This window comes from Sceloporus undulatus, chromosome 1 (genome assembly GCF_019175285.1).
Source record: "Sceloporus undulatus isolate JIND9_A2432 ecotype Alabama chromosome 1, SceUnd_v1.1, whole genome shotgun sequence".
In the NCBI taxonomy this organism is placed as follows: domain Eukaryota; kingdom Metazoa; phylum Chordata; class Lepidosauria; order Squamata; family Phrynosomatidae; genus Sceloporus; species Sceloporus undulatus.
In genome coordinates, this window is record NC_056522.1 from 109,441,298 (window position 1) to 109,464,179 (window position 22,882).

At 39.5% G+C, this 22,882-nt stretch overlaps 1 protein-coding gene across 1 annotated transcript in view; it reads right to left on the reverse strand.

The window, feature by feature from the left end:
• Positions 1 to 12,290, reverse strand: part of SLC16A10 (solute carrier family 16 member 10) — a 63,309-nt gene extending 51,019 nt beyond the window's left edge. Inside the window, exon 1 of the mRNA XM_042446787.1 lies at positions 11,649 to 12,290. Coding sequence (XP_042302721.1) covers positions 11,649 to 12,156 — 508 coding nt within the window. The 5' untranslated portion in view covers positions 12,157 to 12,290. The remainder of the gene's footprint in view (positions 1 to 11,648) is intronic.
• Between the last annotated feature and the right edge of the window lie 10,592 nt (positions 12,291 to 22,882).

Sequence of the window (22,882 nt, forward strand, 5' to 3'; positions counted from 1 at the left end):
TCTAAATGAAATTAAATGTGAATATGGTTTAAGTGTTTTGAATTGCTTTTAACCATGTCATTAATAATTTTTTTGTTTAATTTTCTTTTAACCTTTGTAATCAATGTTTTGCCTATTATTCTTTTTTAAAATGTTGTAAACTGCCCTGTATATCATTTGGGAGGAAAGGCAGGATATAAACAAAATAAATAAATATCATCTGAAGTGCAATACTTTTCCTTTAACAGTCTGACAGACCTCACTGTGCTTGCTGTTTATGATTTGCTTCAGAGGTGTGGCAAGTCAGAAGGTCACTGGCAAAACTAACAGAACTTAAAATAGCAACTGCCACAAGGCTTGGATTACAACAACAACCTTTTCAAAAGCATTAATGTCACACATATTTTAGGGCAAAGCATAATTTGCATCTATTTCTTACAGAACATTGATTAAATATGACATTTTGTTATCTTGAAACATAGAAATGGAAAAAAAAATAGTTCAGAGTTCAGAATTTAATCTTGTTCTGACACCTGTGTCCAAAGATTTATGCATATTACTAATTTACCTGTAACCTAAGAACACTGTTTAAGCAAATCATTTATCCTTAAATGTCAACTGATCATTGAGAATTAAAATATGTTGAATAAAATCTTTAGTAATTCATGAAACAAGAAAGAGGAATTCAGAGTATGTAGTCATCATTATGGGAAGAGTTATGGAGAAAACAAGAAGGTAATCATTAAAACCAAGGCTTCAACTGGAGTACAAAAACTTTCCAGACTATGTTTGCAATTACATTAACTGCCCTTTACATTCTATAGTTTCAATTTATGTGCACTTATTTAGTGTAATTAATAGAAACTGCACCTGTGTATTTAACCCAGTTATATATCTAGTTTTGCCTTCAATCTCCAAGGCATTTGTCCATGCTGAAATGATCCAGTACATAGTTCATTATGTGCACAGCACAATGTTCTCCAGTTACACAGGGAATACAGTGCTGACATGTTAGTGCTAGGACAAGAACCCACAAACAGTAGATTGGAGAGTTTAGGTAAGATTCAAATTAAGAGGAAACATTGCATAAGTGAATTGAGGTGAACTTTAAATTAATTATTATTAATTTAAATTATACTGCATCTTAGACTAGTGTTGAGAGATTTAAAAGTATCATATTTTGCTGAGGAAAGCTGCCAGAGTTTCTTCTATACATGTTCAAAGATATGTTTTCCTGACTGCAAACTATGAAGGATGGGTAGTACTATATTCTCATATATAAGGCTGTGGATAAGGTTTGATTCCTACTTGCTTCATTTCACAGCATACATTCAATGAGTGAATATCCCCATAAAGTCTTCAAGGTTTTCCACTTGGCATGTTCTTGAGTGAAAAGGCAGGCTCAACTCCATCTGACTTGGCCTCGATTAAGAAGCAGAACCCTCCTTTCAGTCCATCTGCCTTGGTCCAGGCCTCAGAGAAGAACTGCTGGACGTGATCCCCTACCCCACCACCATTTCCTTCTCCTTTTGTGTCCTGTCTTTTTAGACGGTAAGCCTGAGGACAGGGAACCATCTAATTAAAAAGATTGTATGTACAGCGCTGTGTAAATTTACAGCGCTTTATAAATAAAGCTTAATCATCATTATCATCATATGGTCTGGATCCTCTACTGGACAAGAACAGCACATGCTTATGAATCTTAGAAATAAATATTGTAAACTGCAAGTGCTACCTCCTCATTGTCTTGCCCTACCCCACAGGTACTTTACATGGGATCAGAAAATTAGTGTCCTTGAGGCAGAGAAGTCTGACGGCATGATGTTCTGGATGTCTCTAGTCCTGGACTGTGCTCCTGCTTTTCTCTTTTATTTCTGTCATGTTTGAACTTTGACACCTGCTTGGACCACCAACCATGTAGTTTTACAATGCACATTGTCCACGTGCTGTGGCCAAATATATGTTACATTAAATTGGTAATAATCAACATTACACAAACACCCTTCCTGTTAGAATGCAGCCCCCTCCATCTGGGAGCCCCCCCCCACACGACACAAATAAGAGGTGCTGGCTGCAAAAGTGAGTCAGGAGTGTCTTTGGGGCAGGAGGAAAATTTGTATAACAGGATTCAAAAAGAAAATGTGAGATCCATAGAGCCATATAATTTTCGTTTGACAAATCTTTACCATAATTTCAACTGCTAAAATTAAAGATTAAAAACTATCAAAACAGTAGGCGTGACTTCAAACTGAGAGTTTGCATCAAAAACTGTATTTGTCAAAGACATGAAAGCATGCAATTTAATGCTAATAACATGTTTCAACTGTTGAAAAGACTCAAAACTGTACATTCTTAAAACACTTAAAACAAACATCTTATACTATATATGTTAACAAAAATGTTCTTTGTGCTTCTTCAAACTGTAAAAAAATGAGATTCAGCTTTCAGTGTGCAACCCCCTTCATCTCTGTAAAAGATAAATAAGTAAGTACAGAAGCATCCAGTTATTTGCTTTCCAATAATCACTAGATTTAAGAGACAGTGGGAGGAGGAAGGGGACAGAATGAAAGAGAGAGAAGGAGAAAGAAAAAGTATAAACCAGCAATCAATCCAAAACAACTGTAAATATAAGATATAGACACAACATGTCCAGTGTGTAGTGGAGATGTTTTCACATTGTGGGGTTTTCCCCCAGAAAAGGTGTTAACATCAGTGTTAAAAATATAATGGCTGAAGTATCTTAAACAATCTCTTACATGAATACAAGCCCGACACTTTGAATTATTTAACTTAATAAGTGTGCTATAAGCACTAAACGTTTATAGTTTACAGTTTACATTTTTTAAAAACGATTTAAAAACGTTCCTACTGCAAACTTGCTTTCTTCTCTCCATAACACTAGCCATAAAACTAGCAAAGTAAGATTTTACAGCTCACTCAATAAGGTTTAATCACTTAATGAGGTTTAATCGAAGGTCAAAGGTATGATTTATCACAAATCTGAGAAACAGCACATCAAAGTTCAAGAGCAGTGTTGTTGTTGTTTTTTAAAACAAATTAATTCTCAATAACTAAATTATGGTAAATGCCTTCCATTCTGATTTTAAAATGGAGATTTAATGTTCCTAAAGCTTGAAACCAACATTTTGTTTTTACGACAATGTTTTAAAAGAACCAATGAAAAATATGAAACACACATATAAATTCCACTTTACCACCAATACCCCTTGCTCTTTCTCCCCTGAGCAGTGAGCCATCCTGCTGCTAACACAATCTAGCCATCAGCCAGAGGATCAACATCATAGGCAGCTCACTTGCTTGTCCTCTCCCTAGCAATATACATACAATCTCTGTGTTGAAGGCTGAAATCCCATACCTGCTTATTTTGAAGCAAGTCAGATTGAAAAAAACATGGTCACTTCTTAGTAGATAGGTTTATATTGTAAATAACTTAAAATCCACCATGTTGCTTTGAATTCTCAAAGTTGATCTTTCTCTTCTCCTGCTTCTCTCCACTTCCATTTTGAGCCTAATGTTTCTCATCCATTAGAGCCAACTTACACATTGCAGTAGATCAACCACTAAATATGTGTGCTTATATAGTATTTAACTTCTGGGGGATGGGGATCAGGGTTAGGATTGCAGCAAAAAAGATGACTTGTATTTTCTTTAACTGCAGTGGCAACTTACTTCCCTTCCCTTATAGCAAATTGGGAAGGAATTTCTGTCAAAAAGCTAGAAATGCTTTCTCTTTGCCATGCTCCCAGTCTTAATAGTCCATGACAGCTAGCTAAAGTCTGCAAAGTATAAAGTCAATTATGCAACATTAAATTCCATGTTTAATATAAAATGTACTTTGAACTTCAGATTTTAAACTCAAGGGCAAAGCTTGTGTCTTTACATTGTTTTCCTCCCTATGGCATGCAATTACTGTAACAACAAATCTTGTGACAATTGAAAGACTAAAAGAGATTTATTGAGGCATAAATGTTTTGGATTCAGCTTCAGATGCACGAAGTTCACAAAGCCTTGTGCCTAAACCTTTTAAATCCTTAATGTACTGTCTCTGTTGAAACAGACTAAACACATACTTTTCAAGCCCAATATTAAACTTTGATTTAAGGCAAATGTATTTATATATTTAATATCCTGCCTTTCTCAGCACAGCATCCAAGTGGAGTACTATGTTTTAAAAACACAATACAATTAAAAACTCTTTAATACAAACATGAAAACACAACCAAATTTTTATTTTTAAAAACTAACTAAAAACAGTATTAAAAGATGCTTGAAACATAATAAAATAAAAACAAATTTAAAAGCTCCCATTAAAAGCTCTATCTGTTGCAACACACTAAAAACCAAAAGCATCCTTAAATAAAACGGTCTTTACCTACTGGCAGAAAGACAGCAGGTAGGGAGCAACCGGACCTCCTAGGGAAAGGAGTGCCATAATTCTGAGAAGGTGCCCTCTCTATTTCTCTCTTTTATCCCCACTAGACATGCCTGTAATGGTGGCGGGACTAAGACAAAGCCTTCCCCTGCAGATCTTAGAGCACAGGCAAGCCTATGTAGGAAGATACGAAAAGATTGTCAAATAGTCTGGATGAAACAATGTCTAACTACTGTACTGCACTTTTAGCACAGTTTCCATCATTTACATCACAATTTACATCACTACAGAACATCAGATAAACATGTATAATTTCTTTAAAAAATATGAGAACATGGGAAAAACTATTAAGAAGTTCAGACCATTTCTTGTCCTCACATTAAAATTCTATATTAAGGAAACTGTATGTATTTTGCACATCTGATAAAGTCAGTGGTAACTTTTCATTGTTACCATTGGCCGATACACATGCTGAGGTGCTGGCCTTTCTCTCTTCCAGAAGCAGCCCCTCATGCCTCATCCAACGCTACTCTAAAATACTCAAATCTTTGGGATGCACAGGAATTGTTGCTGCAAGTTCCTGTGCATGCACAGACTACCACATGTGGGGCTTCAAGCCTAGAACTGCTTAACAGCTGTTAAGACTAAAATGGGAGACTTGTAGCACTCTAATTATTAGACTTCAGCCTACAGAGCAGTTCAACAGTTCTGTAAGCCTTTAGAACTTTCATAAGAACGAAGTATACTTCCAGCCCAAGTCAGAGCAATTATCCAAAGATTACTGCTTATTAATTCACTTATCCTCTTCAGTGAGCAAAAATAATGGGGATTAGGTTGCCTTCACCTTTTGCGAAGTTCATGCTCACTTTCAACCAGACGCTTGCAGTCATCATAATTAATTATAATAGGAAGACATACTAATTGGATTAAGTGATACATGTACCTATTTTCTCTCCAGCTGGAAGTGGGTGTTTTCAAAGTAACCAAGTAAAAGTACCAGAAGGTGTTTAGCAAAATCCCAGTCATTTATTAATTTGTGCAAGTAGTTCTTCCACAAAGAGATTTTTTTTAAATGTATTCACTTTATTAAAAAAGAAAGAAATTTCAGTTTCTTCTATCAGTTTCTATATCTTCAGAAACTAAAGTTAAAAGTCACAAAAAATAAGATTATAAAAAATTCTAACGCAATTGCAGCACTACAAGGACAAACTGATTTTTTAAAACTATATTTAGAAAACTGACATCACATGACACCTCCTTTTTAATACAAACTAATATTAATATTCTTCTGGTAATGCTCAAATTAACTAGTCTGTGTTTAAGAAACACGTGCTGCCTCAAATTTGTACTTCAAGATTTTTTTTTCTTTTTACAAAAAGATGCTTTGTTTCTGACACACTTTACTAGAAAGAAGCTCCATTCCTTCAGACTGGTTCCAAATGTCTCCCTTGATCAAGTTTTACGCCTAAAGTTAGCTCAGCAATCAAGGCAGATAACCACAACATCTGTCTACCAAATTTATTTCCTTTCTGCATACTGGGGGTTTCCTGAAAGTCTCAGTCCTCAGCAGGATGCTTTTTACAGTTGTTAAAATTTGTTTTGATACAACAGACAGCCACCTCCCAATGCTATTGTTAATTTAAACAAAATTTGTTATAATTGATTATTCTTTTTCAGTTATCTTCCAGAAGAAATACACACTCTGTATGTATGTATGTATGTATGGGGCATACTGGAAAGGCTATATATGTTCAGACCGAGATGTTACGGTATTAGAATTTCTTGAGGAAATCAACACTAATTGAAAACAGCTGTTCACAAATAGTGACGACTTTATAATTAAATAATTTTGGAAGAGTAATGATAGGTGGCATTGTGAGTCACATTTAATTTAATGTAATTTAAATGAAAAGACACTAACAGTTTGTGCTAGTGTGTTGTATGTAACTAGTATGCCACAATCAATCCTAATCATTTTAAAGCTGGCAGCTGTGTCATCTGTTCAGGACTGACCCATAATGTGTTATTCATCAGCTATGTAACAAAAAACTAGCAAAGCGGTATTCCATATGAAAATCCATTTCACTCTTCCTTAATACTCAACCATTTGAAATCAGATTAAAAGACACCTATGTCAGCTACCATGTCAATGGCTGGGTGTGTATGTGACGGCTTCAAGTCGCCTGCCAACTAATGGTGCCCCATTAATTTCATCGGATTTTCTTAGTCAAGGAATAGTCAAGAGATGGTTTAGTCCTCAAAAATATAGCCTACAGCACCTGGTATTCATTCATGGTCTACCATTCAAGTACTAATCAGGGCAGACCCTGCTTAACTTCTAAGATCAGATATTTAGGAATAGTCAGTGGCTACTTTTGGACACATTGCTTTCTGCTTTGGCCTTAAGTTTACCTGTAAAACAGGCAACTGACAATAGTGGTTGCTAGGGTGAATTAATAACACTTTTATCCAGTCCAAAAACATAAGAAAATCCCTACTGTATTACACCAAAGACCTATTTAGTCCAGCTTTCTGTTCCCACAGTGGGCAACTGAATGTCTATAGGAAGCTCACAAAAAGGACAGGAGTGCAGTATCAGCCTCCTGTTCGCACTACCTAGCAACTGGTATTTAGAAGCATACCATAAGCATACCATATCTAGTATTGTACTTGAGATATCATACGGCCATAATGATTAAAAACCATCAATAGCTTTATTCTTCATTAATGTCTAACTCTTTTTAAATACATCGTGAACTAAATCTTGAGATACTGAATTCCATAGCGAACTGATTGCTGTGTATGGCACTTACTATTCTCTGTCCCCCATCCAGCTTCAACTGTGGTTGTGTGACTTCAACTCCACTTCATCTTACAGCAACCCTACCAGAAGGTTTTCTAAGAAAGATTTATTCAGAGATTTGCCATTTAATTTCCTTTAGGCTGAGGAAAGTGACTTACACAAGGTTACCCAGTGGTTTCCAAGGCTAAACAGTGATTTGAATGTTGATCTTCACAAGTCCTAGTCCAGCACTCAAACCACTACGCTATGCTGGCTCATATTCAACTTTAAATTGATCCTCAGTTCAAAACATCTCTTTGTACACTTTCTCTGCATGAATCATCATTTTATATATCTCTGTATAGATTTTACTGGGTTTTTTCCCCAAACTTGAGAAGGCTTTCTTCATACAGAAGTTGCTTAAGCTTTTTTGATCCTTTTGGTTGCTCATTTCTGCACCTTCTCCAAATCTACAATTTCCTTGCTGAGGTACAATGACCAGCATTGTAGACTATATTCCAAATGTGGCTGCAATACAAATTTGTTTTAAAGTGTTGAGTTACTAGCAGTTTTATTTTTTTATTCTTTTCTTAATGTTCTCCAGAGTAGGATTTTCCTTCCCCAGAGCCTCACACTTGGTCAATGATTTTATTCACCAAGAACCCAAGATATTTTTTTTGCCTGTCAGTCACCACTAGCTGAAATCCTATCTGCATCCTTGTAAAGCTAGGAAGTATTTTTGCCCCTGTTGGCATCGCTAATTTACACCAGACCACATGTGCCATTTTAATGGCCATTCTCCCAATTTCCTTCTAGAGCTCTCTACTGTCACTTTTAATTCTAACTGTTCTAAATAATCTTCTGTCATCCATAAACCTACTCAACCCATTGGCCATCCCTGTCTCCGGAGCATTTAAGAACAGGTGTGAAAGTACTGATCACAATACAGATTTTTAGGAGACTCCTCTTACTGCATTATAAGAACTGTCTTACCTATTCTTATGCTTTTGTTCCTGTTTTGTCATCTATTACTGGTCTGAAATGGGAGATCTCCTTTTATTTCATGATTTCTAAGGAACTTCTGGGGACTGGAATTGTCAAACGGCTTTTAGAGGTACACAGTGTGTACCAAAATCACCAATGCTTATTCACACTCTCAAAGAACTTTAAAAGCTTAGTGACACAGCACTGAATTTGAGAATGTTATGTTGATGCTTCTTACCTGGTCATTTTATAAACAAGTCTTAAATTTCTGATTTTGAACTAGATTCTATTGACTTCAATGAGACTAATTTACAAATATGAAATTAAAAAGCTATGTAAATTATAAACCTCTTGCAGCTGCTAGGGGTGCAACAAGTGAAATCCAACACATTGTTATCTCATTGGTGCAGATCAGCCTTCCAAACATTGCAGCCTATTTCTGTAGACTTCTCTTTCTTCCAGGAAAAAACAGGTGCTAGATTTGCAATCAAGTCAGAAAGCAGGAAGCAGAAATTATGTTAAATGTCCACCTGAGAACAGACATCTATCAAGCATTGTACTACAGGCGGAGTATCCCTTATCCAGAATTCCAAAATCCTAATGACTGCAGAGTCCAAAACTGTCCACGTGGGTGGCTGAGGCAGTAACGCCTTTGCTTTCTGGTGGCTGAATGTACACAAACTTTGTTTCAGGTACAAAATTATTAAAAATATTATGTCTAAAATCACCTTCAGGCTATATGTATAAGGAGAACAGGAAACATAAATGAATTTCATGTTTAGATTTTGTCCCATCTCCAAGATATCTCATTATGTATATGCAAATATTCCAAAATCTGAAAAAATCCAAAGCACTTCTCATCTCAAGCATTTCAGGTAAGGAAGACTCAACCTGTCTTCTCAGTTTGACACATTCTGATACACATTCTCCGCCACATCTAGAGCAACTAGTCAATACACTTGTCCCTCCATATTCGCTAGGGTTAGGGGCACAAGACCCCCATGAACATGGAAAAACCGCGAATAAGAAAAACACCACGTTTTTACCTGAGAGATTACCTCTCTAGGAATCTCTAGGTCCTCCAGTGCAACTCTGTGGTCAACATCCGACAGACACTGACCATAGAACTGCGCTGGAGGAGCTACAAAGGCCTAGTGGGGTATTCTCATTAGGAATCCCTACGTCTTCCATTGCAACTTTTAGTTAAAGTTGACCATAGAGTTGCATTGGAGTTATTCCTAGAGAGAACATATTAATCAAATCCGAGAATAATCAAATCCACAAATATGGAGGGCCCAGCACACTTTCTAATGTCATTTGACCCATGTGGGACTTAGCAGGGATCATCCCACTTCCTCCAAAACACTGCTGCCCTTGCCACAAGAGAAACTTTGCATGTGTGGACCAAAGTACAATGTGGTAGGAGAAATCTGTAGGTTTTGATAGGGCATGCAGTTGCTATCACTCCTCTTGTCCATTTACTTCACATCCTTCATCATTTTTCATATCAACCACATTCCCTCTTCTATTTCCATGTGCACATGTAAAAACAACAATTACTCCTCTACTTAGAAGGCGGCTGGGTCTACAAACTCTACCAAGAATAGCGTGGATCTGGTTCTTCATGGTACCCCTATGGTATAAAGTAAAGGGTAAAGGTAGTCCCTTGACATGCATATCTAGTCGTAAATCACTGTAATGGACAGTGCTCATCTCTGTTACTTAGCTGAGGGAGCCAGCACTGTCAAAGATAACTCCATGGTCATGTGGCCAGCATGACTGCACAGAGCGCTGTTACCTTCCCACCAAAGGGGTACCTGTTTATCTACTTGCATTTGCATGCTTTCAAACTGCTAGGCTGGCAGAAGCTGGGACTAGTGATGGGAGCTCACCCCTTCGTGCAGCTTCTGGGCCTCAAACTGCCAACCTTCTGCTCTTCCAATTGTCAGAACTGGGATCTTAACCACTAAGCCACCCCACTGTACCACTATGGTACAAGAACACAAATCTAAGGCACGGATTATAATGGCACTTTTTCACTTTGTGAGGTCACCAGAGCCACCCATCTGATCACAAACTGCATACATGTCCATGGACTGCACCACAAAACTAATGAATCTTGGATTTCATGATACTAGCATTAAACAAAAGCATGGAGCTTGGACATGAATCTGATTCACAAAGCTGATACTGTACTTTGTAGCACTAGTATAGTGCAAAAAAGTATCCGAGGCATAGATTACCCAAATGTTTATATCATCCGTCCCAGAAAGAAAAATAACATACCATCAAATCACAGTTACCATCCAGCCATCCAGCTGCACCCCACATCACAGAGCTAGGGCTACAAAACTGCTGCTCTGACATAAAAGTATGGATCCTGTGATGCCAACAAACCACCATTAATTCACATCTGAATCCATACGTTCCTCTACAAAGAGCAAACTTTGAAAGGTTCACATGGCATCATCATAGTGCAAAACCAGTAAGGTACAGAGGTCCTCATGGCTCACCTGGTTTTCTACATGGAAAACCCCCACTCCAACTACCATAACATCAAGTATCTCATCTGTGGCCACAGACTGCATCACAACTATCAAGGTCCCTGTATTCAGCAGTGCTGCAATGGTGTAAAAACAGGACCTGAGGCATGCACTCCCAGGACTTTTTAGCAGGACTGCGGATCAGAAATACTGTCAAGTCGCCCTTCTCACAGGACATGGTTCTGGTGGGACATGTGGCTGTTGTTCTTGTGTGCCTTCAAGTTGTTTCAGACTTAAGGCAACCCATATCATGGGGTTCTCTGGGCAAGATATGTTCGGGGGGGGGGTTTGCCTTTCCCTTCCTCAGTTACTCCCACTTAAAACAGGGACTGTCCATTGCAGTGATCCTGCGGCTGGTGCCCTCCAGATGCCCTGCAGTTTCTGGAAAGCTGTTCTGTATACCTGGACCTGGTTGTTTGTTTCAAGCACACCCTTTCAGGCCCCTTCTTGCCAGGTGACCAGGCGTCCTCTTTTTCCAGGACATGTCCTACTTCCCAACCTTCTGTCCAGGAGGAGATCCAAAACATCCTCCATTTGTGAGACTGACCAAGAAGCATGGGTTTTTATAAAAACACGAGAGTCTGTAACCTTTATTTGGTCACGTCCTCCATTTTTCTTGAATGCCCTACATTTTTGAGCCTAACAGTCACAAATTTACTTTTTCTGTGGCTGTTTATCAGCTTCCATTTGGCAATGCCCTACATTTTTATTAAGGTTGCATCCACACTGCAGAGGTAACCCGGTTTGGAAGTGCTTTAACTTGTCTGGCTGAAGGCTATGGAATTCTGGGAGTTGGAGTTTGTTGTGGGGCCCAGAGCGGAGCTCCGCTCTGGGCCCACAACAAACTCCAGCTCCCAGAATTCCATAGCAAAGAGCCAGACAGCAAAGTAAAGCGGTGCCAAACCGCGTTATCTCTGCAGTGTGGCTGCCGCCCTCGTGCCTCTCTCTCTCCGTCTCTGTGTCTCACCTGTCCTGAACATGAGCTGCTTGTCCTCGGGGTCTCCAAACTCGGACAGCATGGACTTGAAAAGGACCCCGCAGGAGTTCTGGATGCCGAAGACGGCTCCGTTGCACCACATGGAGGCCAGCATCACCAGCCAGCCCCAGCCGCCCTCGGGGGGCTCGAAGGACTCCGCGGCGGCGGAGGAGGAGGCAAAGGCGGCGGCGGTTACGTCCTCCTCGGGCGGCGGAGGGGAAGGAGGCGGCGGCGGCGGCGGCGGCTGCAGGAGCTCCCCATTCTCCTTCCCTTCCTTCCCCTCCTCCTCCTCGGGAGTCGTGTCTCCCACTCCGCCGGCGGCCAGGGGATCCTTCTCGGGCGGGAGCCACCCCCCGTTCGCCGGCTTCCCTTCTTCAGACACCGCCACCGCCTCGCTTTCCTCGAGGGGAGCCAAAGGAGACGCCGCCGCCGCCGCCGCCGTCGTCGTTGCCGTCGTGGAGGCGTCCCCGGCGCCCAGCTCCTCGCTGACGGGGGGCATGTCCGACCCCTGAGGCACCGCCGCCGCTTCCACGCGAGGAAACAGCGTATGGAATATGTGTAATTCCGCTGCTGAGGTGACTTCTCACAATGTTAACTATATATATATATATATATATATATATATATAGTTGTACTGTTGTATATATAAACCTTCCTCTGCCGCAGCGCCGCCTCACTCAGCGGCGGCCCCTGGGGCGCTTTGACTCGCGGGGCATGTTAAAGGGCCCTTTATATACCTCTCCCGCGAGGGGGCGTGGCCTTGGAGGGAGGGAGGGAGGGGCTTCTCCTGCGCTTCTCTTTTCTTCTTTTCCCCTCAACCTTCCCCTCTTTTTGTCTTGGTGTCGTCGACGTCCCCCGATCTTCCAACTTCATCCCGAAGATCCCACTGGATAAGAGGAGGGGAGGTTCCGCCCCTTTCTCAAGTGGGAGGGAGGGAAGGAGGGAGGCGCTGTCCGCGTGCCAGCGGTTGGTTGAGGAAACCGAACGCTAGCCGGCAACGGCTCCTCTGGAGACAATCTCGTTGGTGTGTTCGGGAGAGGAGAGGAGGGGGCAGGTTGAGGAGCGCGTGCTCGCTCTCTGTGCTGCGCACGCGCGAGCGGGCGCTAACAGAAGCTTCCCCAAGTTTAAAGGTTAGCGACCACCCGATTGGAGGAGAGGAGGCGACGGCGGGAAAATAGCTTGCTCCCTCTCCCCCTCCCCCCTCCCTTCTGAAATACAGGTGGGGGCGGGGCCTCTTGGTCTGGCCCTCAGGCTTTGTGGAAACTAGGGGCGTATTTATATCCCGCCTTTTCCTTGCGGAATCAAGGCGGATTACAAAATGAAGGGATCAGAAATACAAAATGCATCCCTCTATCAAATACATCACAGGAAATAGAACAACAATACATAATTATACAGAAACGAAAAAATTACATAATAAAGAATACAAAATACAGTGTCCAAACTGCATAATATAGCACAGTAATGGAGGCATAACATGGCATAATAATCTAAACAACAATCCCCAGCATACACACATACACACATATATACTGTGTGTATATATATATATATACACACACACACACACACACACACATATATATATATATATATATATATACAGCTATTCATACACACATATTCACACACTCACACATATATATAACTGTGTATATATCTGCTTTTCTGCGGCTCTGTTCCGGCCCTTAGATGGAGTAAAGAATACATGTGAAGCACAAATATAAGTTACTATATATGAGATATGAAACAAAAATTTATGTAAATTCAAAATACAAAGATATTAGCTAAAAAGAGAAATCCCAAAGATACCAAGATGGAAGTGAAATGTAATAATGTAATGCATTATTGTATTTTAATGTTTCTTGAAATGGTGTTTCTCATTTCTAGGCACAGAGACGGCTTTGGTGGCCTTGGAGGATGCCCTTCGCAGGGAACTGGACAGGGGGAGTGTGTCCCTGTTGGTCCTGTTAGATCTCTCAGCAGTTTCCAATACCATCGACCATGGTATCCTTCTGGGATGGGGCTTGGGGGCACTGTTATGCAGTGGCTCCGGACTTTCTTGGAGGGGCAGACCCAGAAGGAGGTGTTGGGGGACTCCTGTTCAACTCCTTGGCCGATGGCCTGTGGAGTCCCTCAGGGTTCTGCTTTGTCCCCCATGTTGTTTAACATCTACATGAAACCACAGGGAGAGGCCATCCAGAGTTTTGGGGCGCAGGGCCATCAGTATGCAGATGACACCCAGCTCTATCTCTCCTTTCCATCTGATTCCAAGGAAGCTGTCCCTGTGCTGAACCAGTGTCTGCTGTCAGTAATGGACTGGATGAGGGCAAACAAATTGAAGCTTAATCCAGACAAGACAGAGGTGCTCCTGGTCAGTCGTAAGGCAGATCAGGGAATTGGGGCTATGCCTGAGCTGGATGGGGTTAATAAATAAATAATAAATAAAACTTTTATTTGTATACCACTTTTCCTTCAGATCTAAGCGGTTCACACACAATAAAACTGTATGACCCATGTCATAGTACAATATATCATCAGTTACAAATATACAATCGAAACATTTAAAAACAATATATAAAAACAGTTGGGGACATCAGATAAATAACTCCCCCTTAAATCTCAGGCTCGCAGCTTGGGTGTGCTCCTGGACTCCAGTCTGAATCTGGATGCCCAGGTCTCAGCAGTGGCCAGAAGTGCATTTGCACAATTAAAACTTGTGCGCCAGCTGCACCCATTCCTTGAGACATCAGATCTGGCTACAGTGACACATGCTTTGGTTACATCCCTTTTGGACTACTGTAACGTGCTCTACGTGGGGCTGCCTTTGGAAACTGTTCAGAAACTTCAGCGAGTCCAAAATTCTGCGGCCAGAATGTTGACCAGAGCCAGTTACAGGGAGCGTATAACTCCTGTATTGAAACAGCTTCACTGACTACTGGTTCGTTTCCTAAGCCCTAGACGGCTTAGGTCCAGACTATTTGAAAGACCATATCTCCCCATATGAACCACCTAGAGCCCTAGGATCTTCAGGAGAAGACTTTCTCTCGGTCCCACCAGCACCCCAGACTCGCCTGGTGAGGACCCGAGAGAGAGCCTTCTCAGTGGCTGCTCCTTCCCTGTGGAACTCCCTTCCTTCCACGGGAGACTAGGCTGGCCCTTCACTGCTGGCCTTTTGCAGGCAGGCAAAGACATTTTTGTTTAAACAGGCCTTTTGAGATCTGGCAGGCTTGGTTTATTGGGAGACAAGAGGGTTGGTCTTGGACTGCTTAATTTTAACTTTTTATGTTTTAAATTTTTATATTTGTAATTTTTAAATTTTTTATGATTTTAATTGTACAATTTTAATTGTTATGTTTTATGTATGTTAGTTGCCTTGGGTCCCATTTTGGGAGAAAGATGGGATATAAATAAATAAATAAAAATAGATAGATATGTTTCTTTGTTTTGTGTTGTGTTAATAAAAAGTATACCAAAAAGAACCAAGAAGACAGACAGCCCTATGAAATTCATAGGATTGCCATAAGATGACAAGAGGTTTGAAGGTGCACACACACACACACACACACACAGAAAAGGTGTGTATGATCCCCCAAAGGGAAAGGCAGGGCTACTAGCATGTCTTTAGAGGCAGACACCTGCATAAGGCTTGACAAAAGGTTGAATAAAAGAGAGGAGGACAAATTTGCTTTTTAAAGCAACTTTGGGTTAGCAACGCCCAGAAGGGGAGCCTATATTATTATATTTGCTGCAGGAACCTTGCAAGAGACCTGGTGGCACTTGTGTAACAGAGCACATTTACTCTAGTATAATCTTTCCTGGACTAGTGCCCGCAAAAAGGTTATCATCGTCTCCTCCTCTGTTTCCAGTGTGTGCAGGGGCGAGTGGCCTTGCTTATGTAACAAAAACAGCACCATTAATGCACAAAAAGGTCTGGGAAATCCATGGCTTGCAGAAATACAAATTTAAAAGGGGGGGATTAGGCAGGAAACCATAAAAGTAGCCCATGGAAAGTTGAACATGCTCAATGGGTACAATACTGGCTAAATTCTTGAAGGGAACTGGAAAGGAAACACTGGAAAAGGGGGGAACAGAATTGATGGAAATCTGAATGGTAACACTCTCTAAAATGTATTGAGAGGTTGCACATTGGTGACATTCACATGCTACATTTTTGCATGTACACTTTTTGGTGGAGACCCAAATACTTAATATATTATGTGCTCCTGAGTTGTGAAAAAGTGCAACACAGTCATTGTAGGTCTCTTCCAACTCTATCATTGTATGATTCCTGAGACACATTGCCATCTAAAGTACAGTGCATAGCTTTATGATTCATGAAAAGCTTTAGCATTAAATGATCCAAATATATATTTTGTGCATGCTGTAGCTTATAGAGTTCTACTGTTTATAATTTTCTCATTGCCTTCATTGTCGTTTTCATTAATATCATTGTTAAAAGGAGTTTATAATTTGCCCCTAAGCAACACACAGTTTAAAACAGCAATAAAAATACATATCTAGCAAGAACCTGAAAGCAAAACAGAAATATATAGCATCATTTGCTCAACTGGCTATGTACAGAATATAAAGTGATACTCAGGTCCTAGAACATTTACAGTTTCAAGCAGATGGACCAAAAACTTACTTCATGGTGGACATAGATCAAATTCTGATACACAAAAATGTGCAAATGTGAGATAGTAGAGACTCTTGGGCAGTAGAGGAACAGATAAACCGAAGCTCTGCTCACTCAAGATTAGCTCTTTTGTTAAAGACCTGTCTCTAAGGAAAGGTTTATCTTGTGCCCATACACAAGTTTCCCCAGTTTAACATAGGTCCAAAACACACTACAGAAATATTCCCATTTGAGGCCACTTTAACTGCTCTGGCTCAGTGCTAGGGAATCCTGGGAATTGTAGTTTATTGTGACACAAGAGCTCTCTGACAGAGAAGGCTAAATGTCTCACAAAATTACCATTCTCAGAATTCCCTAGCACTGAGCCAGGGCAGTTAAAGTGGTCTCAGTCTGGATTGTTTCTGCAGTGTGTTTTGGACCATATTCACCCTCTCAAAAGAGAAGATTCTGCTTTGATTACTTAGGGGAATCATTCATAACAGTGACATAATTTTTCTACTGTCCATACCAGCATGGCCAGGGTGACGAGACATCCTCCTTTTCCAGGACATGTCCTACATTTCAACCTTCTGTCCAGAAGGAATTCCAAAATGCCCTCCATTGTGAGCATGGCTTAGAAACATTAATATATATTCCTAGTGTTTTTAGTTTTTATTTTGTAATATCCTACACTTTTTTTTTAATGTCTTGCATTTTACGGTGCCTTGTCCTTCTTTGCAGTTATGCCATCTAGTCACCCTGAGCATGGCCCTGTCTGCCAAATACAATGACAATATAATGTCAGAAAGACGTATGATATACATTAACCAATATATTAACCACACAGAAAAGCAGAAGTTAACCAATTAGTTAATATTTTTCAGTCAAACTGACTTTCTGAGCAACAGCAGTCCATTCTTGTCCAACCTGCTGAGCCATTTTTGTCCAAATTGTGGGCAGGATGGGAGACAGAGGGACTATATAAATGCATATAGACATAGGAACTACGGTACACATTTGCCCACTTTTTCTTTTCTTTTTTATCCCATTTAAAATGTAAGCATGGTTTTACCATATGAAAAATAGTGCCCATGAGTGTAAGTATGTGCCCTTCTTATTATTATTTTGGACATGGAGCAAGAGCTGTATGTTGTTTCTTTTCAAAAAGCACTTTCATTCTTTTGTAAATATTTCTTGATATATTTAACTTCCAAGTATACACTGGCACTTACTTTCCCTTTAATTAGAACAAGGATTTTTAACATCTCTCTCTGAATGTTATTTTCCCCCTGAACTTACACTAAAAGCAAGCAGTGTTTGCATTTTTGTTGTTGTTCCAAATTATGTGATAGTTCATATTTTCCAGCAGCGTATTTAATAACAGCCAGAGGTCTTCACTATAGTGTTGTCCCTTTGATAAGTATCAGATGAGCGTGTTCTCATTATGGTTAGTAGTACAAATTTTTTTAAAAGCAAGAATATAAAAGGACTGCTGAACTAGCTAATAGTACAGTCAGATTTAAAAGTTGTGCAATCTCATAACCATATATTGCCCATATTTATATCCTTGCACCTCATATTTCTGGGAGGAATGCAGTAGCAATACTCCTAATGCAATGTAATTGACAACAAGCAGCATGACACTATTATGTCGGCTCTTAAAATAATTTTTCAACTTTGAAATGTTCTAGTTTGGCCAAATGCCAGTTGTCTTATAATGTACTCTGTTAAACTCTTCATATTTTTTAAAAGTGGGAGAATTTACAATATAAATTACAAAGATGCACAGCATTTTCTACCAATCTTAGTCTGAGTCATAAATGTCTTTTTAAACACCATGGTCCAATGTATGTAACCCATGTCACAGTTACAGAGTATCTTTGTTTCTGTCATAAAACACACAATCTAAAGTATTATAACCATTTTATGTCCAATATACACAAGGGCAAAACTAAAGGAAATGAAGAAGGTAAAGGGAGGACAAGAAGTCCAGAGTAATGTGAGTGTTGGGTATTGTTTATGCATGTTTGCTTTAAGTAGAGGGTCAAAATATTAGTGTGTAGATTTTAAAATGTTGATTATGTTAACAATATTTGGTCCTAATTAAAACAACATGGAATGAAGAATAAAATTTAGCATTAAAAAATCCATCCCCCAGATGAGGCCAAGTAATACAGAAGTCAAAAGATTTATTTTCTCAGAACAAGGATTTAATTTATGCCTCTCAGTGGGTGCAAACATTTGGCTGCTACTTAGTCACTGGGCTCCTGCTGCTACTAAGTAGTTTGAAGCAAAAAATAAAACAAAAATAAAAATATGCATTTGGCTTAAAGTAAATAAAGGTCTGGACAGTTATTTCTGTGAGAAAGAACAAAGCTTGGCAAAAGAGAAGGACCTTGCTTTGCAGGATAAATGTCAGTTTAGAGCTCAGAATAAACAGTGCAGTAGCAAAAAAAGAAAAAAGCAAGTGTGACTGTCTAGCACCTTTGGAACCAGAAGTTGTTTTTGTTTATATCATACTGGGTCTTGTATCAAATCTGAAACTAAACACAATTATTTAAGAAATAATTTTGAAATCATACATAAAATTAAAAACCCTTTTAAACAAGGATGAACCAGACTGTCAGACTGTAATCCCAATCATTCTTCACCATTAGATACATTAGCTAGAGATGATGGGGTTGCAGTCCAACATTTGGAGGGCTACACTTTGTCCACTCCTGTATTAAAAGGAAAAAGAGTAAACGCATACTATTTATTTGTTTTGCCTTCTTTTCCATTATGACTTCATACATGGGATCCCAAGGCAGTCTCTCATCCAGACACTCTGCAGACCTAGATCTGCTTGACTTCAGCAAAATTGTCATGTCACTCATACCCTCTAGATGTACAGTATAACATTCCCAGTTATGGCCTATATCCAATATTGCACTGCCTCTGTGGTTACTCATCCTCTCAGATCTGCATCCCTTAAAGCTATCTGGAAAATCAGCTAAGACTGTATTCCCAGACCCCCAGAACATGCTTTTGGGGTGCATCACTATCTGAAATGGAAGGACAGGTCACCATTTCTTCTGGGTTCCACTGAAATTAACTGATTTATTTATATTCATGTTTCCAGTTTTGTTAGTTTCAGTGTTATTTTTGAACATTAACCTTTTCCAATTTTCCTCTGATGCACATAGGGGAAAGAGAAGCAGTTGACTTCAAGTCTTGGGAAACATCTTTTTTTATCCAAACATTAAAAGAAAAAAGTGTTAAAGGAGTGTGGCAAAGTGAATGAGAGGCATTGAGGTTGAATCCCAAAGCATATTTTTATGAGCAAGCAGACTTTTTCCAAGTGCAGGCTTTTTTCTTTTTTGATACAACAAAATCCTTTGTTAGCATACTCTACACCCCTCTAGCTGGATATAGGGTGTTCATAACTAATATCTAACATCAAACATGTTTTTGAGAGGTCACAATGACCTATGGAAACTAGGTAAAGAACCACACTTACTAAGAATGTGCAGTAAACCTAGATAGAACTGAAATAAACACTCAATTAGTTTGCTGATCAACTCCAAACACATACACACTGGGTTCTTCACATTTCTTCTTGCAATGGAGACTGGGGCTGCATCCATACTATAGAAATAATCCAGATTAACACCACTTTAATGGCCATGGCTCAATGCTATGGAATGCGGGGACTTATAGTTTCTTGTGGCACCAGAGCCATGGCCATTAAAGTGGTGTCAAACTGGATTATTTCTGCAGTGCAGATGCAGCCTAAGTGAGTCCCATCACAAAGCAGTTAAGGCTATACCATCCATCGCACCCCAGTCAGTGTTCCCATTTCCACTATCCAACTATCCAGGGATTGTCTCAAATCCAATAAATGCTTTGTCACTCTGGACTTCAAGCCATCAGATGTTCCAGATCCATTTTGTCAGTTCCATGGGAAAGCCATCAAAGCCTGTGCTACACCATTGGATAGCATCAAGTACCCCTCAAAGGTATGAAATAGGATATAAATATCTGGCCCACCCATAGCCACTGTGCTCATAGGTAAGAGTATGGTTTAAAGATCCTGTGTGCACAGAAGATCTTGCTCATTCTCTCTGAGCCACTCTCTGTTTTCCATGGACATATTTTCAGAACTGGTGATTTTTGCCCTCCTTAAATCCCGATATCTGACTGTCTAACCTTCCACTCCTTTCTTCCTGTCAGCCTTGTATGTAAGGTTGAATTGGTTTGTGTGTTTGCTTGCACCTTCACATATTTCTAAATAAAACACTCCTTTTTACTGAAATGGGAGTCCTCTCTACAGGTAGTATTAGTATACATAGATGAAAAGATCCCTGAAGTTACCTTCCTCTTACAGGCTTCCTTTGGAGCTATAATGTCCTCCAAATTTAAAGGAAATGGTGACACTGCTGGTGGGGAGCCCCATATTCCCTGCCCCACCTTTTAGAATAACACCTGGCTGCAGAAAAAACCATCCAGAAGAATGCTTTTGCTTACAAAATGCATTACACATTGTTTGAATTGGCCTTGTACAACATCATACGTATCTTACCCTGCTCTTGCACAACAGTTTGAGGAACAGTGCCAGAATTTATTCTGTTTAGCTAGTACATCTCTGGATCCAGTCATATCACGATTAAAAGAAAATCATTGCCAAGTCTTAGTGAGGGAACAAATCAAACCTTCTTGGTGATAGTAAAGACTTCAAATCTAAACAATGTACCCCACACACTAAAACATTCCTCATGGAAAAAATGGCTTATATAAAGAGTGGAAAGATTTTGTTTAATTTAATTTTAAACATACTGTCCAGCTTTTCACAGATGAAAACCATGACACATGTGGACAACCAAGATCAGAGTGTGGTCAAGGTGGCAAAAGGTTATTTTTATTTATTTATTTTAATATTTCCATAAACAAATATCTTCCTATATTCTATTACAAAATATTACATTTTAACACATTATTTTATATACCCCTCAGTGCTCCCCTTCTTCGGAGCCATTTCCATCCTTATATTCCATCCAAAATTTCAGTTCGTCTTCCATTTCCTACAAATCTTTCGTTATATTTATTCCTAAATATTTTATATTACTTCTTAATCTTATCTCTAAACTTTTTTGTTTTATAAACTCAGATTCCTCTTTTTTTTAGGGTGGCAAAAGTTATTAATGAGGGAAAACACACAAGTTAGAAGAGGCTGCAGCAGGTTGGGTTTTCCAGAGTCTACTAGGAAGAGCAGAATTCTGCCCTTTCCTCTCCTCCCTGCTCCCTACTGCCAGAGTAAATTGATTGGGTATTACTTTTGCACAGCTTAAATTGTGGACAAAGAGGAAAGTGAGAGGAGGAGAGAGAAACCAGATGAAAAGGGGAGATGAGAGAGGATTAATTGGGACTGTCCTACTAAATCAGGATTATGATGCTAGTTTTGAAAGGCAGGAAGAGGAAGAAAAATAAGATTCCTTGGCTTTAAACAAAAGTGTTGTGTACCTTACACCCACAATGTGCATATGCTAAAGTCTAAATCAAAGCAAACCAGTAATTTTAAAGCTCAGGTTTCAAATAAGAAACCATCAAAAACAATAATAAAACTAAGGAGTTAGTTGTTGTTGTTGTGTAGCTTCAAGACAAATTTCTGACTTATGGCAACCCTAAGGCAAACCTATCATGGGGTTATCTTGGCAGTTTTCTTCACAGGGGGTTTGCCATTGCCATCCTCTGTTTTTTCCCCAATGTCTGCTTTTCAGCCTGCTAACTTACTTTTCAATATATGTATGTATGTATGTATGTATACCAGACATTTTCTGCCTCCAGCTCTTGCTTGAATGGGGCATTTAAAAGTTATAAAGAATTCTCTTCTCCAAGCCTCATTAATTCCTCACCAATGAATACAAACCTCTCAATCAGTTAAGTGCCCTTTTCTATTCATGAAGCCTCTTTGTAAATCTGATGCAGGATGAGCTGCGGCTTTATTCCTCTGTCCAACTTCTTCATTCTTTCTCAGTAAACAAGCAAATCCATTGCCTTGCCTGTCTTTGTCATACTTTGTCATACATACTCATACATGCTACAAAAAGTGTTCCTCTGAGCATCATATGAGGCTACAGTAATAGGAAGCTGCCTATTTCCTAGTTCTGAGCAGTTTGTCATCTTTATTTGTGATAGTGAGTATGTACATGCATGACTTATGATGACCTCATTAATTTTATAGGGTTTTCCTAGGCAAACAATATTCATAGGTGGTTTTGCCAGTTCCTTCCTGTAAAATATAGTCTACAACACCCAGTTATTTGTTAGGAGTCTCTTGTCCAAGTACTAACCAGGGCTTATCCTGATTAGCTTCCAAGATCAGATGGGAACCGGTGCCTTTAGGATATTTAGGCCCCTGATACTGATACTGAATATACAGAAAGAAAATCCAACAGTTTGAAAGGGTAGTAAAGTGGGTATGAACTGGTATGAAAGAAAATCTGGAAATTTTTAATTAAGTGCTAAAACATGATTGTTGTATTTCTTTAACTCATATTTAATTGTAACAAACAAATACAGTGATAATATACATGTTGTATAATGTTATTTTTTCCAAAAATTTACATGT